The following is a 17,864-nucleotide window of genomic DNA, read 5'->3' on the forward strand; positions in this document are numbered from 1 at the left end:
CATTAGACCACATGTGTCAAACATGCGGCCTGGGGGCCAAATCCAGCCCCGCCAAAGGGTCCAGTCTGACCCTTGGGATGAATTTGTGAAATGCAAAAATAGATATTAAGAAACTGACAATCATTTTAGTTCAGGTTCCACATTCAGACCAATCTAGTCTCCAGTGGGTCAGACCAGTCAAATACTATCATAATAGTCTATAAATACTCACAACCCCACATTCTTCGCTTTGTAAATGTAAATATTTTCATGTATTTACACTAAAACAAAGTATAATTTCACAAAAAATGTGAATAATCTGAACAAATGTGAAGAACCTGAAATGTCTTAAGAAAAATTAGTACAATTTTAACAATATTCTGCCTAATACTAAATGTTGTGTGTATTTGTAGATCCACTGTGATCTGCAAGTTATAATGTACATGTGTAAATTATAACTGAGGCAGAATATTGTTAAAAATTATACTTATTCTTTCAGTTTGTTCAAGTTATACCCATTGTTTGAAAGGACAGTTTGTATATGTTAACATTTTCATGGTTTAATTTGACTTTTTTCACTGTAAAGCATAGAGAACAGTTTGGATTTGACGTTATTCATATATTATTATGTTACTATTTGACTGGTTCGGCCCACTGCAGATCAAATATAGCTGAATGTGGAACTGAACTAAAATGAGTTTGACACCCCTGCATTAGACTAATTATACATATGTATAATATATAATAGGACAGGACAAACATCCTACCCTCTCAAAAGAAAGTTTGTGAAGATTCAGGGGGTAGAGAAAAGGTGAACTTCACAACAGCAGGAGACATAGAGGAATTAGTTACGTTGTTCAGTTTCACTTTCACCCTTGCACCGCCCTGTATGAACCCCCCCACACACACACACACACACATTTATTATAAGTATTAGAAGTAGGTAGGAAACCAGCTGACGACAACCCCACCCCCCCACCCCCCAGCCGAACCATGCACCCCCCTTCCCAATGCACCGCTACCACTTTTTTCCAGACCAAGTACAAGTACTTCCATTTGAGTACTTGCCGATACCAAGTACCAATACTAGTACTTAATAATCCCATTCCAGTTGTTAGTTCCTTTTGTAAATGTGCTTTATTGTCATTGTCATTAGTCTGACTGGAACAAAGTGCTGTTACTGACATTTAATGTGTTGGAATGAGCGTTTCTCAATTAATCCACCAGGGGGCACTGCTCTGAATTACCCATACTGGACAAATACCACGAAGAAGAGGAAAGTCTGTAATAATAACAAACCTGTAGACGACAGTGGTAACACTAATGTGATACTAATGGTGCAGAATTTTCTCTGGTAAGGTTTAAAAGCTTAGCTTCAGTAGGTAGAGAAAAGATGAATGAGCCATAACTTTGGTTTTCACTTTTCGGTCCACACTGCTCCATACCTCCATAGTATTATCAGTAGGATGGAAACCGGCTCAGCCCTGGGTAGTTGTCCCAAATATTTCAGTAGTTTTTCTCTATACCGGCCCAGCCCTAGGTAGTTGTCCAAAATGTGTCAGTAGTTTTTCTCTAAACCGGCCCAGCCCTAGGTAGTTGTCCTAAATCTGTCAGTAGTTTTTCTCTAACTCACACAGTGGCTCTTTGAACAGATCCTCTACCTCCACGGTTCCGCTGGTATTCTCCATCTGGGTACACATCCGCCAGCACCTGGAAAATGGATGGAATGTACACAGAGGATGGACAGAACGGGACGGTTAGTCCATATCCGTCTGTGTCAGTAACGTTACTTGCAGTCAGCATTACTTTGCAGCATTACTTGCAGTCAGCATTACTTTTATCATCATTTATTTCATTAAATCTCCACACTCTTCATACTCCCCACGTATTATTCCTCCTCCGTGTACCTGCTGCACTGAACTGTGAATGTCATACGGCTGTAAGTGGTATAGGTGCAGTTGTATCGGATTACTTTTATGAGTATGAGTACAAGTACACACACTGAATATCGGAGCCAATGCCCGATACTGGTATCAGATCGGTGCATCCCTAATAATTAGTACTTAAACTGACAGATTACACAGTGCCGCACTAACAGATCAATTCCACAGGAAACACTGTAAATACTGAACTAACACATGTTAATGCCTGAGACACCTCAGCCATTTTCAGTTTGTTCAGTTTGTTGTATGTTTGTCAGTGTTAGACTTGAAATGGAAGCTGGTCTTTAAGGTGGTGTGCTCAAACATACATGGTTTTACTGTGGGTGCTTTTCTGTAGTTCTGCCACTAACGACTAATTTTCTAACAATTAGTCTTTCGACAAATTTTTTGATTGGTCGTTTAGTCTAAACGACAATTTTTTAATTTTTTTTTAAAGTCAAGTGTTTGTTATTTTGTTGTGTCCATTTTATTTTGAATACAACTCAAGGGCCACAACATAAAATGTCACCTGTACCATGACAAATGTAAACAGTATAAATAACTGAAATATTACCAAACAAAAAATTACAAATTGGGAAGTTTTCCACATGAGAGCAGGAGGTGCTGGGGGAGGGGGGAGGATGAACGGGTGTGCCCAGATCTGCAGACCGGGGTGGGCTGAACCGTAAGAGCTTTTCTACATCCTGTTCAAGGTTGTTACCATTCTGCATAAAAAGTACAAGCACAGAACAGGAATTGTTGTTCCACCTGTAAGCTGTAGATGGAATCGTAGAGACAATTAATAGGTAAACTACGGTGTACAACATCAATCAGTCAAAGTTTATTTATGTAGCACTTTACAATAACATGAAGAGGCCCAAAGTGCTTTACATGTAAAAACAGGATTAAACATGTTTTTCATCATATGTAGGGATGGGAATCAGTAAGAATTTAACGATTCCGATTCCATTATCGATTTTGCTTATCGATCCGATTCCTTATCAATTCTCATTGGGTGAGGGAATAAAAGAGTACAAATGGGTGTGTTTGCATTAACTGTCGTTTATATATCCATCTGCACAGAAAATATAACACATACAGTATGTACAAATAATAATAAAAGATGACACCGGGCCTGGTTTCAGACTCTCTACTAATTCCTCTATTGCAGCATTTCCACTATGTGGAACCGATTCAACTCAGCCCGTTTCCCATTGTTTCCTTTCCCCTACCTTCGGAAACTTGTATTTGAGGGGGTACGACATTTGTTGCCTTCACCGGAACCGGAACTGGGCCCAGATGACAGCCTGGTGTTCACTCTGCCGCTAGATTCACAAGCGCCATTACGTAGCGAATCAAATACATGACATTCCTGCAAATGACTCTCATGCTGTGGACAAATGTTTGAGCAGATTGGAAGGATTCCACCCTTTTGAAGAAATGGAAGCTTTGACAGTGTTCCAGTGGACCTGGTGTCGTTTGTTTGGACCTGGTGTCGTCCGTTTGGAATCATTTCTGCCTCAACACCATGTTGGCTACGTTCTGACCAAAACAATGCAGTGCACACATGATGTCATCACGCATGTGCAACGAAGGCGGAATCGATAAGCAGAATCGTTAAGTAGGCAGGCAAACAATTCCAAGGAATTGAGCTACTGGGATCCTTTTCTCAAAAAGAACCAGTTTTCAATTCCCATCCCTAATCATATGCTTTAGAGCAGAGGTGTCAGACTCGTTTTAGTTCAGGGGTCACATACAGACCAGTGTGATCTGAGGTGGGTCCAACCACTAAAAATAATAACTGAATAATTATGATTTTTTTTTTTTTTTTTTAAATGTGACTACCATGAACAACCTGACATTTCTTAAGAAAAATAAGTCAAATTTTTCCAATATTCTGGTTCAGTTTCTCATTTACACATGTTTAGTCAGGGTTGGTACAGGTGAATGAAATCCTTGAAAATGCTTGAATTTCAGTGTTGTGTTTTCAAGGTGCTTGAATTTTAGCTGAAGTGCTTGAAAGTGCTTGGAATTCTAACTCTGTGATGTGATTGATTGATTGATTGATTGATTGATTGAGTGATTGATTGAGTGATTTTTTACATTAACTCTATCAGGTTAGGTGGTGACCCAAATCTATTTATGGAGAGGTGATACATGTAGAAAAATACAACTATGTCAAAACTCGGTGGGTGTTCTCAGGTTGTCTCCAGGTACATGTTTATCCTAATCTTGAAAAAACTTTGCGTTCTCCTTTAATTTAACTTTTTTGCTATTTTGAAACATAATTTTAGATGTTCATAAGATAATACAATGTACATCATTGCAATACAAAGTGAAAAAAAAAAGAATAATGATTATATGTAGATATGTATTTTACCCCAACAATAAGGTGCTGAAAACGACCCATTAAAGTGCTTGAAAAGTGCTTGAATTTGACCTCAAAATGTGTATGAACCCTGATATTACAACGTACAGATCACAGTTTATCTACAAATACACAAAACTTTTAATAACAGGCAAAATATTGGTCCAATTACACTTACCTCTTTAAGACATTTCAGGTTGTTCATATTTGTTGAGGCTATTCACATTTTTTGTGAAAGGATAGTTTGTAAATGTAAACATTTTCATGGTATTTTACTTTTTTCCTTTTAAAACAAATACAAAAAATGTGTAATTTTCGTTATTTTAGGTTTTTCTGATCGTATTTTCCTGGTCTGATCCACTTTACATCATATTAGTCTGATTGTGGAACCTGAACTAAAAGGACTTTGACATCCTTTTTTGTTGATATCTTCAGTGTAAATCACCAAGGAAAACCCAGTTCTACCTTTGTGCAGTAATCTACACCTGGTTTTTCTGCCTCCATCCACAATAATATACATTATATAAACTAAATGTCCTCTAAAATTAACCTGGATTGAAAACAGAGGATTGAAAACTATTACAGGATCAAAAACAAATTAATTTGAGCAACAAAAAAAAAGTCTCTATTTTGAATGTCTGGGGTCCACAGAAATTTGTGACCCCAGTCAGGAGTCAGGAGTAAAAAAAAAACATAGGTTGGAACCAATGTCCTGTTGGTTTGGACACCATCCATCCACCTGAATTTTTGCACCATTCCAATACTTAAATTTAACTACTCCTCATATCTTGGGCTCCATTAAACACATGTTCATACTCAGTAGGACACTCATATGGTTCTATAATATGATTGTATTGGACTCAAATACCTTCATGTTCATTGTTCATATCTGTGTCTCTAACAGGTAGTCTGGTCCATCCCATATGTTTCAACATTAACATTTTAATTGAACATTAGAGTTATTATGGCCTTTATATAAATGTGTTTTTGTGGAGGGGGGGTAGTCCACTATAGGCCCCTCCCCCTGTGGAGCCACCTAAGCTTTTGTCCTAATGGCATTTTTTTTTTCCCCCCTTTCATTTACTTTAATACTTTCAGTAGTTTTAAACCAGTACTTTTACACTTTAACTGCAGTAAAAAGCTGGAGTTGATCCTTTTTAAACCCTAGTACGTCTACTTCTACCTGAGGAATGAACATGAATACTGTGGACACCTCTGATCATGATTGACCAAAAACAAAACCCTTTTTATCAAACAGCAGAACATTTCCCAAACCTACAGAGAGAACATTCAAAACCATAGAATCAGAAAATCTTTTATTATTCAACACCAAACGTGAGAAAAATAAAGTAACAAAACACTGACATATTTTTGTGTTTTTATTTCAGAGTAAAAATAGATATAAACTAAATATATAAATTCTATAAACTGATGTAAATGTGGACCTTCTCCAGTGGTATAATCTGAAATGCAGTTGTGGTGATGCTTCCGTGTGAACTAAGGTTATTATTGTAAACGAAAACTAACAAAATGACGAAAACTAGAATTGTAAAAACATTTTCATTAACTGAAATAAATAAAAACTATAATTAAAAGAAAAAAATGATAACGAACTCAAACTGTATTGTGTGTTTAAAAAGCTAACTAAAACGGGTAAAAATTATGGATAAAATTTCCTTCTTTTCGTCTTTGTCAATGTTGGATGGATATGAAATCGATTTATTCCCTCAAGCAATTTTAGCTGCTGGCACTATATGATATTTAACAGTCCGTCATTTGTGGTCACTTGTGGTTTACAGTCGTCTTCTGGTCCCCACTCTTCCTGGAAACATGGAGACTAAAGTTGGGAGAAAGCAGCAGAGTCCTGTCTGAGATTTATTTGAATGTGATGGAGAAGAAGAGAAAAGATATAAAGAAACTAAAACTAAACTAAAACTAAGCATTTAGAAAAAAATTAAAAGTGATAAAAACTATCAAACCTGCTCTAAAAACGAATTAAAACTAACTGTATTAGAGAAAAAAGTCAAAACTAAATAAAAGTAAACTATAATGAAAAATCCAAAACTATTAGAACCTTGGTGTGAACATGCGGCGCTGAATAACAGTGATGTGCAGTCGTCCTTTAAAGACCTGCTGCACCGTCTCAGTCAGCCAGTGTTAATGGTTGTGATTGTGTTGAGCAGGGGTCTCAAACTCATTTTCTTTCAGGTTCCACATTCAGCCTGATTTGATCTGCAGTGGGCCGGACCAGTAAAATAATAACAGAATAACCTATAAATAATGACAACTGCAAATTTTTGTCTTAGTGCAAAAACCCCCATTAAATTATGAAAATACTTTCTTTTATAAACTGTCTAAACAAAAAGCATGTGAATTACCTGATAAAACTGAAATTTCTGAAGAAAAATAAGTGCAATTTTAACAAAATTCTGCCTCAACTTTTCATTTCTACATGTGCATTATGGATCAGAACTACAAAGACACTAAACACTGAGGAACAGGCAGAAAATAGTTCAAATTGTGCTTAATTTTCTTTAGACATTTCAGGTTGTTCATATTTGTTCAGGTTATTCACATTTTATTGTTACAGGATAGTTTGTACTTGTAAACATTTTCATAATTTAATGTTATTTTTTGCACTAAAACAAAGACAAAAATTTGAAGTTGTCATTATTTATAGGCATAATGTAATATTTTTTCACATCAAACTGAGAAGAAAATCTGGAGTCATTCTTTTTTGTCGGTTATTCTGCTGTTATTATTTGACTATAGATCATATTGGTCTGTATGTGGCACCAGAACTAAAATGAGTTCCACAGCCTTGACTGTGGAATTTTTACACTTTGTAAATTCATCCCACGGGCCGGATTGAAACCTTTGGCAGGACGCATTTGGCCCCCAGGACACATGTTTAACACCCCTGGTGTTGAGTGTCAGGAAGACATGTGGGCCTCATGGTGGCTCCTCCCTCAGCTCCAGGTGAGAAGAATGTGGCAGTAGTGCTAATCCTCTTGGTGTGTTAGAGTGTGTCCATCAGCTGAATAATGCTATTATCACTAAGCTACTCTCTCAGTGCTCTTTCAACATGACCCAAACACCCAGCTGTTTCACCCTGGGACATTAGCATACACTGTATGAGTGGCTGGGGTAGGGGGATCATCTCCATCAGGTTAACCAGGGGTCGAGGAGGGGGGTGGGGGTGGGGTGGGGGGGGTTGTCCTGCTCCGGTCTCTGTTCTCCCAGTCTCTGTTAAGCTGTGGTTCTTTTCTGTGGGTGTCAGCGTCCACATGTGTTTACTGGGACTGCTGTAACAGCTGATATGACCCTGCCCTTAACAGCACTCTGAGGCCCTTTGGGGTCCAGTTGGGGGTGGGGGGGGGCTCTGGGGTCACAGTCCAGTCATGGAACAACACTTACTTTAACTCTGGGGTGTTAAACTTAGGGCCTGCGGGCCAAAACTGGCCCACCAAAGGCTCTATTTGGGCCCACAGGATGAATATGTGAAAAGCAAAAACTCTGCTGAATATACTAAAAGTCATTTTACTTCAGGTTCCACATTCAGACTAGTTCGATCCAAGGTTCAAATAGTTTTGGATTTTTCCTTATAGTTTAGTTTTATTTAGTTTGGACTTTTTTTTCTCTAACTCAGTTTTAATTAGTTTTTAGAGCAGGTTTGATAGTTTTTATTAGTTTTCGTTATTTTCCAAATACTTGGTTTTAGTTTAGTTTTAGTTTCTTTATATCTTTTCTCTACTTCTCTGTCGTATTCAAATACATCCCAGACAGGACTCTGCTACTTTCTCCCAACTTTAGTCTCCATGTTTCCAGGGAGAGTGGGGACCAGAAGACAACTGTAAACCACAAGTGACGGACCGTTAAAGGTGCTGGAGACTTTTGTTTACCAATTTTTCATAAATCTGTAAAACCTCAGTCATAGCCTAAGTATCATGAGTCTGTAAGTCTTTCTGTGATCACTCACCTGAATCTCTTGCATTACGGTGAACAATTTCAAAGTGCCGTCCACTGTAAACAAAACCCATATGTTTATTCAGACCAGGAGGTCACTCGGGCATCTTCGGAATTTTTTGTCGCGACATCCATTGTGGGAAACGGAGGCTCACGCTGCGCGAACCTCCCAGCCACCTGCAGCGGCAGCACGAGGCCATGACTGAGGTTTTACAGATTTGATGAAAAATTGGTAAATAAAAGTCTCCAGCACCTTTAAATATCATATGGTTCCACTAGATAAAATTGCTTGAGGGAAATCGATTTTGTATCAATCCGACATTAACATAGATGAAAACGAAGGGAATTTTATCCATAATTTTTATCTGTTTTAGTTAGTTTTGTAAACACACAATACAGTTTCAGTTAGTTATCATTTTTTTTCTTTTAATTGTAGTTTTTATTCATTTCAGTTAACGAAAATGTTTTTACAATTCTAGTTTTCGTCATTTCATTAGTTTTCGCTAACGATAATAACCTTGGTTTGATCTGAAGTGGGTTGGACCAGTAAAATATTAAAATTACAATGTGACAGTGTTTACATTTACAAACTGTCCTTTTACAAAACAGTGAATAACCTGAACAAATATGAACAACTTGAAATGTGTAATTTTACCAATATTCTGTCTGTTACTAAATATTTTTTTTTATATTTGTAGATCCACTGTATCTGTACATTATAATGAACTTGTATAAATGATAAACTGAGGCAGAATATTGCTACAGTTACACTTATTTTTCTTGAGGAATTTCAGTTTTTTCACGGTTGTTCATGTTATTCAAATTTTTAAAGGATAGTTTGTAGATGTATAGATTTTCATAATGTAATTTAACTTTTTTCACTCTGAAACATGGAGAAAAATTGGAATTAACATTATTTATATATTCTAATGTTAGTGTTTTCCTGGTCTGATCCACTTCAGATCAGGTTGGGCTGAATGTGGAACCTGATCTAAATGAGTTTGACAGTCCTGCTTTAGTTGAGCTCACACTGACAGTAGAACCTTTGAGTGCCAGTGCATCAGTGTACAAACACTTTATGAGCTGCAGCTCCTGAGTGTTTTTGTCTTGAAACAAAAGTGGAAATCTACAGTATGAGCAAGTTTCATACTCGCCGCCCTTTATTTACTGACAGTAGTTTGGTGCATTTTCGGAACATTTTGAAAAGCAGAACATAGCAGATTTGTCTGGACAGGTTTGTAATGAAACAGTGATGAAAGTCAGGCTGGAAAGGTCAAATTTAGTGAAGTGAAGGAGGAAACACTGATGTTTAAATGGAAGGAGATCCTCCTTCTAGAGCACAAGTGTCAAACATGCGGCCCGGGGGCCAAATCTGGCCCGCCAAAGGGTCCAGACCGGCCCTTGGGATGAATTTGTGAAATACAAAAATTACACCAAGATAATAACAATCCTTTTAGTTCAGGTTCCACATTCAGAACAATTCAATCTCAAGTGGGCGGTATCAGTAAAATACTATCATAATAACATAGAAATAATGACAACTCCAAATTTTTCTCTTTGTAAATGTAAATATTTTTATGTATTTACACTAAAACAAAGTATAATTTCACAAAAAATGTGAATAACCTGAACAAATATGAACTACCTGAAATGTCTTAAGAGAAATAAGTACAATTTTAACAATATTCTGCCTGTTATTAAATTTTTTGTGTATTTGTAGATCCACTGTGATCTGTAAGTTATAATGTACATGTGTAAATGATAAACTGAGGCAGAATAGTGTTAAGATTACACTTATTTTTTCAGTTTGTTCATGTTATTCACATCTTTTGAAAGGATAGTTTGCAGATGTAAACCTTTTCATAATGCAAATTTACTTTTTTCGCTCTAAAACAGAGAAAAGTTTGGAGTTGACATTATTTATATATTATTATGCCATTATTTGACTGGTTCGGCCCACTTCAGATCTAATTTAGCTGAATGTGGAACTGAACTAAAATGAGTTTGACAGCCCTGTTCTAGAGAATAACCCTCCTCCTCCTGCACAGACTGTCTCATCTTTAAGGTAAATATGTTCATAAAACCAGCTTATTCCTTTTGCATTCCCTTAGGGTTAGAGTAGTTTTGGGTAGTTTTGAGGGGCTGGAACAGATTAATTGTATTTCAGTTCATTTCAACAGGGAAAACTGATTTGTAAAAGGAGAAAATCACAAAACGAGCTTGAAAATGGAACAAATTAAATTTGTACTGTGAGGTTCTACTGTAGAATTAATCAACAAACCAGCCATTCCTAGCACAACCCAGACTTAAACACACAGCTCACCCAAACATTCATATTACATTTGTACCATTTTAAACCCAACTCAGATAAACTTCCAAACATAAGGAGTTTACTCTTTTCACCGTCAGTAGTTTCCTTTTGTGTTTTTCTGTTTTCAGTGTCACTGTCAGTTACAGTATCTTGGAGATGGTTACTGGTGTATATTTCAGTCAGCACCTGTTGTTCAACAGCAATGGAAGCTGAAGCTGAAGTCAGTTAGCAGATGTCAGGGTTAGGGTTAGTGCAGGGGTGTCAAACAAAGGTTCCAATCCGGCCCCTGGGATGAATTTACAAAGTGTAAAAATTCCACAGTCAAGGCTGTGGAACTCATTTTAGTTCCGGTTCCACATACAGACCAATATGATCTACAGTCAAATAATAACGGTAGAATAACCGACAAAAAAGAATGACTCCAGATTTTCTTCTCGGTTTGATGTGAAAAAACTACTATTACATTATGCCTATAAATAATGACAACTTCAAATTTTTGTCTGTTTTAGTGCAAAAAATAACATTAAATTATGGAATCTTCAATTAAGTAAAAAAAAATCTTGAATTAAGCCAAAAAAACATCTCAAATTTAGCAAAAAATCTTGAATTAAGCAAAAAAAAAATCTTCAATTAAGTAAAAAAAATCTTGAATCAAGCCAAAAAAAAATCTTCAATTAAGTAAAAAAAATCTTGAATTACGACAAAAAAATCCCAAATTTAGCAAAAAATCTTGAATTAACTACTTCAAATTTTTGTCTGTTTTGTTTCAAAAAATAACATTAAATTATGAAAATATTTACATTTACAAACTATCCTGTAACAATGAAATGTGAATAACCTGAACAAATATGAACAACCTGTAATGTCTAAAGAAAAATAAGCACAATTTGAACTATTTTCTGCCGGTTCCTCAGTGTTTAGTGTCTGTAGATCTGATCCATAATGCACATGTAGAAATGAAAAGTTGAGGCAGAATATTGTTAAAATTGCACTTATTTTTCTGAAGAAATTTCTTTTTTTTTTCAGGTTATTCACATCTTTCTTGTTTGGATCGTTTACAAAAAGAAGTATTTTCATAATTTAATGGTGGTTTTTTTGCACTAAAACAAAGACAAAAATTTGCAATTGTTATTATTTATAGGTTATTCTGTAATTATTTTACCAGTCCGGCCCACTGGTAGATCAAATTGGGCTGAATGTGGAACCTGAAAGAACATGAGTTTGAGAGCCCTTGGTTAGGGTTTACATCAGTTAAATGAACAGTATGTAGGTGTCCACAGACGTTGGTCCTGTTGCCTGGTAACCCCCCATCTGCCCTGTTTTCATCTCTGAAGTCGATTATCTTCGGTGTGTTTGTGGAACGTTGCTAATCCCATGTGTTATGTTGTGTGTGCAGCTGCTGGACCTGTTCATGGTGTGGGACTGGTCCACGTACTTGGCCGACTACGGTCAGCCCACCTCCAAATACCTGAGGGTGAACCCAGCCACTGCCCTGGCTCTGCTGGAGAAGTGAGTCTGTACACTGTCCACGTCAGCGCTCAATGTCAACTCATTATGTCTTTAAGGCAGGGCTCTGAAACTCATTTTCTTTCAGGTTCCACATTCAGCCTGATTTGATCTCCAGTGGGCTGGACCAGTAAAATAATAAGAGAATAACCTATAAATAATGACAACTACAAATTTTTGTCTTTGTTTTAGTGCAAAAAAAAAAAAAAAAATAGAAATACTTTTATAAATTATCCAAACAAAAAAGATGTGAATTACCTGAAAAAAATGAAATTACTTAAGAAAAATAAGTGCAATTTTAACAATATTCTGCCTCAACTTATCATCTCTACATGTGCATTATGGACCAGATCTACAAAGACACTAAACACTGAGGAACAGGCAGAAAATAATTCAAATTGTGCTTAATTTTCTTTAGAACAAATATGAACAACCTGAAATGTCAGGTTATTCATATTTGTTCAGGTTATTCACATTTTATTGTTCCAGGATAGTTTGTAAATGTAAATATTTTCATAATTTAATGTTATTTTTTGCACTAAAACAAAGACAAAAATTTGAAGTTGTCATTATTTATAGGCATAATGTAATATTATATTTTTCACATCAAACCCAGAAAAAAATCTGGAGTCATTGTTTTTTGTCAGTTCTTTTTGCTGTTATTATTTGACTGTAGATCATATTGGTCTGTATGTGGAACCAGAACTAAAATGAGTTCCACAGCCTTGAGTGTGGAATTTTTGCGCTTTGTAAATTCATCCCAGGGGCCGGATTGGAACCTTTGGTGGGACACATTTGGCCCCCAGAACGCATGTTTGAGACTCCTGCTTTAAGGTTAACTGACGGTTTTGGGTCCTCAGTGAAAAGCAGAAACCAGACATGTATGAGTGGTTTCAATGTGTTTATTAAAGACAGAACAGCAGGATGTAACAGGACAACAATGACACACAAGACACAACTATAGACCAAAAAGACACATGTTCAGACAATAAAACGACAAAACTAAAGACAAGTCAAAGAGCAGGACACAAGACCAACAGGACACGGAAGACACAAAATAAAAACACTGCAGAAGATATTAGAATGATGAAAAGGACAGAAGATGAAATCCACACAGAGGACTGGACACCAAAGTCACCGAAGACACAAAAGCACAAACGACACTAAACACAACACAAATGAGGAGCATTTCCAAAATCTCCAGGAGTTTCATCTGTTGAAACGTCAGTTTCATGTTGTATTTCCCAGGTTGCTCTGTTCAGTTTGATAGGTTGGACTCTTCTCTGTCGGTCTTACATAATGTCCACTGTCTGTTGACTCTTCTCTGTCGGTCTTACATAAATGTCCACTGTCTGTGGACTCTTCTCTGTCGGTCTTACATAATGTCCACTGTCTGTTGACTCTTCTCTGTCGGTCTTACATAAATGTCCACTGTCTGTGGACTCTTCTCTGTTGGTCTACATAAATGTCCACTGTCTGTTGACTCTTCACTGTTGGTCTTACATAAATGTCCACTGTCTGTCCACTGTCATTTGACTCTTCTCTGTCAGTCTTACATAGAAGTCCACTGTCTGTTGAGTCTTCTCTGTCGGTCTTACATAAATGTCCACTGTCTGTTGACTCTTCTCTGTCGGTCTTACATAAATATCCACTGTCTGTTGACTCTTCTCTGTCGGTCTTACATAAATATCCACTGTCTGTGGACTCTTCTCTGTCGGTCTTACATAAATTTCTCTGTCAGTCTTACATAAATGTCCACTGTCTGTGGACTCTTCTATGTCGATCTTACATAAATGTCCACTGTCTGTCCGCTGTCTGTTGACTCTTCTCTGTCGGTCTTACATAAATGTCCACTGTCTGTCCACTGTCTGTCCACTGTCTGTCCACTGTCATTCCAACACCTGTCCTGCTCATTCCTGTACCCTCTTTATTTCAAACATCTGTATAAATGTCTTTATGGTTTTCCTTCTGTCTTTAATTCCTTCTCTAAATGTTGCCGTTCTTTTTCCTTTTGCTGCTGCTGCAGAGTCTACAGAGGGTAGGTTCACCCCACACAGACACACACACACGCAGTCACATGATCACACTGTACTGCCCTGCTCTGCTCTTTCATGTTCTGAAATGAAGGTTCCATCCACACAAATATGGTTTATTTTTAACTGACACTGACGTCCACATCAGTGCTTTATTGATGCATCCGTACTCAAAAAACCTGATTTGCAATCTGTAAATGATTACTGAGCCCCCCCCTCCCCTTTTTTTTTTCTCTTTCTATTTTATTTTAGCTACTTATTTTTCTTCATTAGACAATTGTTGCATCTATTCTGTACTGATCACTCGTCAATATTGAATTTACATTAAGACTTGCCTTATTTTGGGTACGGTGGGATTGTGGGAGGGATAAAAAGCAAAATGAAAGAATGGAAGTCCTTTTTATCACATTGCACTGTCATGCTACTCCATGTGAAATTGTTTCCAATAAAGAAAGTTAATTTAAAAAAAAAAGAATTGAATAGAATAGAATAGAATAGAATAGAATAGAATAGAATAGGACTGTGATGTCACTGTGACAGGAACAATGAATATCAGTTTAGCAGCTGTGTTTCTTTATAGCAGCAAACAAAAGTGCAAAAAAACTATAAAAATGTCACAAAATTGGATAAAAAAAACTGCAATATACAAAACTACAAAAAAAAAAAAAAAAATATATATATATATATATATATATATATACAAAAAGCCAACTCTATACTACAGATGGAAGAAATATGTTCAACATATAAAGGATATATACAGATGATATAGGATATATACACTACTGGTCAAAAGTTATAGAACACCCAATTTTTCAAGCAGTTCAAGTCCAATGAACTATAGAGATTTAATCCATTATTATTATTATTATTATTATTATTATTATTATTATTATTAGTATTATTATTATTATGATTATTATTACTAGAACGTGGTCAAAAAAACAGGGAAATGATGCCAAATGAAGGCAAAGGTCTAATGCTGCCTTCGCTTGCTGTATGAATTATGGTAAACACCCCCCTCATGTCAGATTTTCCACTGGAGAACTGGGAAAAAAGTTTCATACACGAGAAGAAAATAACCTTTGACCTTTCCAACATGGCAGAGAGCAACGAAAGATTCATGTTGAATGATAAACACTGCTTTTATTAACATTCTGCTGCTGTCAACTGTTGATTTAATACATTTATAACATACACAATCTACAAAAAAAGTGTTGTATCAGATGAATGAACATGTCCAGAACTGTTTTGTGTGGCGGCCATTTTTCATTTCACTATGACAACAAAAGCACTTGAACACAACACTCGGGTAATGTGGAATTCACAAGTGGAAAAGATGATGTTACCGATGGCACCTGAAGGCATCATGAGTCACACATAGTCTGTTTGATATTTTACACACAGGGTTTTGACTTATCCTGTTTTGTTTTTTTGTTTTTTTTCTTGTCCTTTGTCCAGAATGAAAGACACCAGTAAGAAGAACAACATCTTCTCTGGGTTCAGGAAGAACGACCGAGACAAACAGAAGCTCATAGAGACTGTGGTCAAACAGCTGAGGAGTCTGGTCAATGGCATGTCATCCTAAATGCGCGCGCGCACACACACGCACACACATGCAGTTACATGATCACACTGTACTGCCCAGACACACAGAGTCCATACGTCCGCAGACGGAATGAAGTGATGACACGTATTGTATGGGATCAGTACAACAGGGAACACACACACACAAAGCATGCAGGGTAGTGACTACACACTCACAGTTGTCCCTCCTTTGTGTTTAAACCAGTACTCAGTGTAAATAACACACACGCTCCAGTTTACCAGACTTCACAGGTCTGAACATTCTGAACCATTAGAATGGGGACAAGAAGAACAACTGTGTTTTATACGAGTGGAGCTGCATCCAAGGAAGGGACACCAGGACTGGACACAAACCAGTACTGATACCAGTACTGTACACATACGAGTACTGGACACATATGAGTACTGGACACATATGAGTACTGTACACATGAGTACAGTACACATACGAGTACTGGACACATAAGAGTACTGGACACATATGAGTACTGATACAAGTACTGGATACATACAAGTACTGGACACATATGAGTACTGTACACATATGAGTACTGATACCAGTACTGGACACATATGAGTCCAGGAAGTGGAGCTGCAGCCAAGGAAGTGACACCAGGACTGGACACAAACCAGTACTGATACCAGTGCTGGACACATACCAGTACTGTTACCAGTACTGTACACATACCAGTACTGTACACATACCAGTACTGGACACATATGAGTACAGTACACATACCAGTACTGTACACATACGAGTACTGGACACATACGAGTACAGTACACATACGGGTACTGGACACATGAGTACTGTACACGTACAAGTACTTGACACATACGAGTACTGTACACATACGAGTACTGTGCACATGCGAGTACTGTACACATATGAGTACAGTACACATTTGAGTACTGTACACATACGGGTACTGTACACATATGAGTACACTATACATACGAGTACAGTACACGTACCAATACTTTACACATATGAGCACAGTACACATACAAGTACTGTACAAATACAAGTACTGTACACATATGAGTACTGGACACGTACAAGTACTGTACACATATGAGTACTGGACACGTTCAAGTACTGTACACATATGCGTACAGTACACATACCAGTACTGTACACATATGAGCACAGTACACATACCAGTACTGTACACATATAAATACTGGACACATATGAGTACAGTATACATACGAGTACAGTACATATACCAGTACTGTACACATATGAGTACTGTACATGTACAAGTACAGTACACATACCAGTACTGAACACTTATGAGTACAGTACACATACGAGTACCAAGCACATACCAGTACAGTACACATATGTGTACAGTACTCATATGTGCACACTATGTGAGTACTGGAACATTGAGGTCCAACCCCAGAGTGAGGCTGTTCTCTCCTGAACGTGAGGCCCAACCCAGTCCAGATCAGTGTCAATACTAACTTCCTGAATATGAGGTCCAACCCAGTCCAGATCAGTGTCAGTACTAACTTCCTATCAATGTCTCATCAGTTCAACTCAGTTCAGCCTTGGATAAAACCCTGAACATGTTGGATCACTCTAATAAAACCAAAACTAGTTCAGTTCACAGCCTTGGATGTGTTGGTGTTCATATATGGTTCCATTAAAAACCACTGAACCTTTTCCATCAGTTTGGACTCAAAGTATTTTCTAAAACCATCCCACAATCTTGGTTTGTTCAGAAATTAACTAGTTTTTGTTACTGACTCTAAACATATTAAAGAATGGTAGAGAAACAAGACAGCAGGAAATCAATCCACAATGTGTTCTTATTCAGATCCAACTAAAAGTCCGTTCTTTATTATTACACACAGTGCAATCAGTGGTTTGTGAGTTCTGCTTAAAACTTAGTTCCTGGGTTTATTTGGAGTAAATACTTCAAACCTCTGAACACACAGAACTTCTGCTAACGTTGGCTCCAACACTAATGTGTGTGTTCCATCTGTTACCACTGTAGGACTGGTTACAGTTCATTAGAATCCTAAAACAGTATTTGGAGGTTTACATCCGGTAAAATTCTGTTATTATTATTATAATCATAGATGTGGATGTCTAAGGAAAATTATTACCATTTAATATAAAAATGGATGATATGATATGAAGTTCCTATTTTTCAAGCCCAGTAACGATGATGTAATAATGA

At 37.0% G+C, this 17,864-nt stretch overlaps 1 protein-coding gene across 3 annotated transcripts in view; it reads left to right on the forward strand.

The window, feature by feature from the left end:
* Nucleotides 1-17,838, forward strand: part of exoc6 (exocyst complex component 6) — a 275,638-nt gene extending 257,800 nt beyond the window's left edge. For 2 of the 3 annotated variants that reach the window (XM_030121915.1, XM_030121916.1), the window contains 3 exons: nucleotides 11,943-12,055; nucleotides 14,079-14,090; nucleotides 15,547-17,838. In XM_030121915.1, coding sequence (XP_029977775.1) covers nucleotides 11,943-12,055; nucleotides 14,079-14,090; nucleotides 15,547-15,673 — 252 coding nt within the window. In that variant the 3' untranslated portion in view covers nucleotides 15,674-17,838. The remainder of the gene's footprint in view (nucleotides 1-11,942; nucleotides 12,056-14,078; nucleotides 14,091-15,546) is intronic. The other variant, XM_030121917.1, reaches the window with a different exon arrangement.
* Nucleotides 17,839-17,864: the final 26 nt, after the last annotated feature.

This window comes from Sphaeramia orbicularis, chromosome 19, assembly GCF_902148855.1.
Source record: "Sphaeramia orbicularis chromosome 19, fSphaOr1.1, whole genome shotgun sequence".
Lineage (NCBI taxonomy): Eukaryota > Metazoa > Chordata > Actinopteri > Kurtiformes > Apogonidae > Sphaeramia > Sphaeramia orbicularis.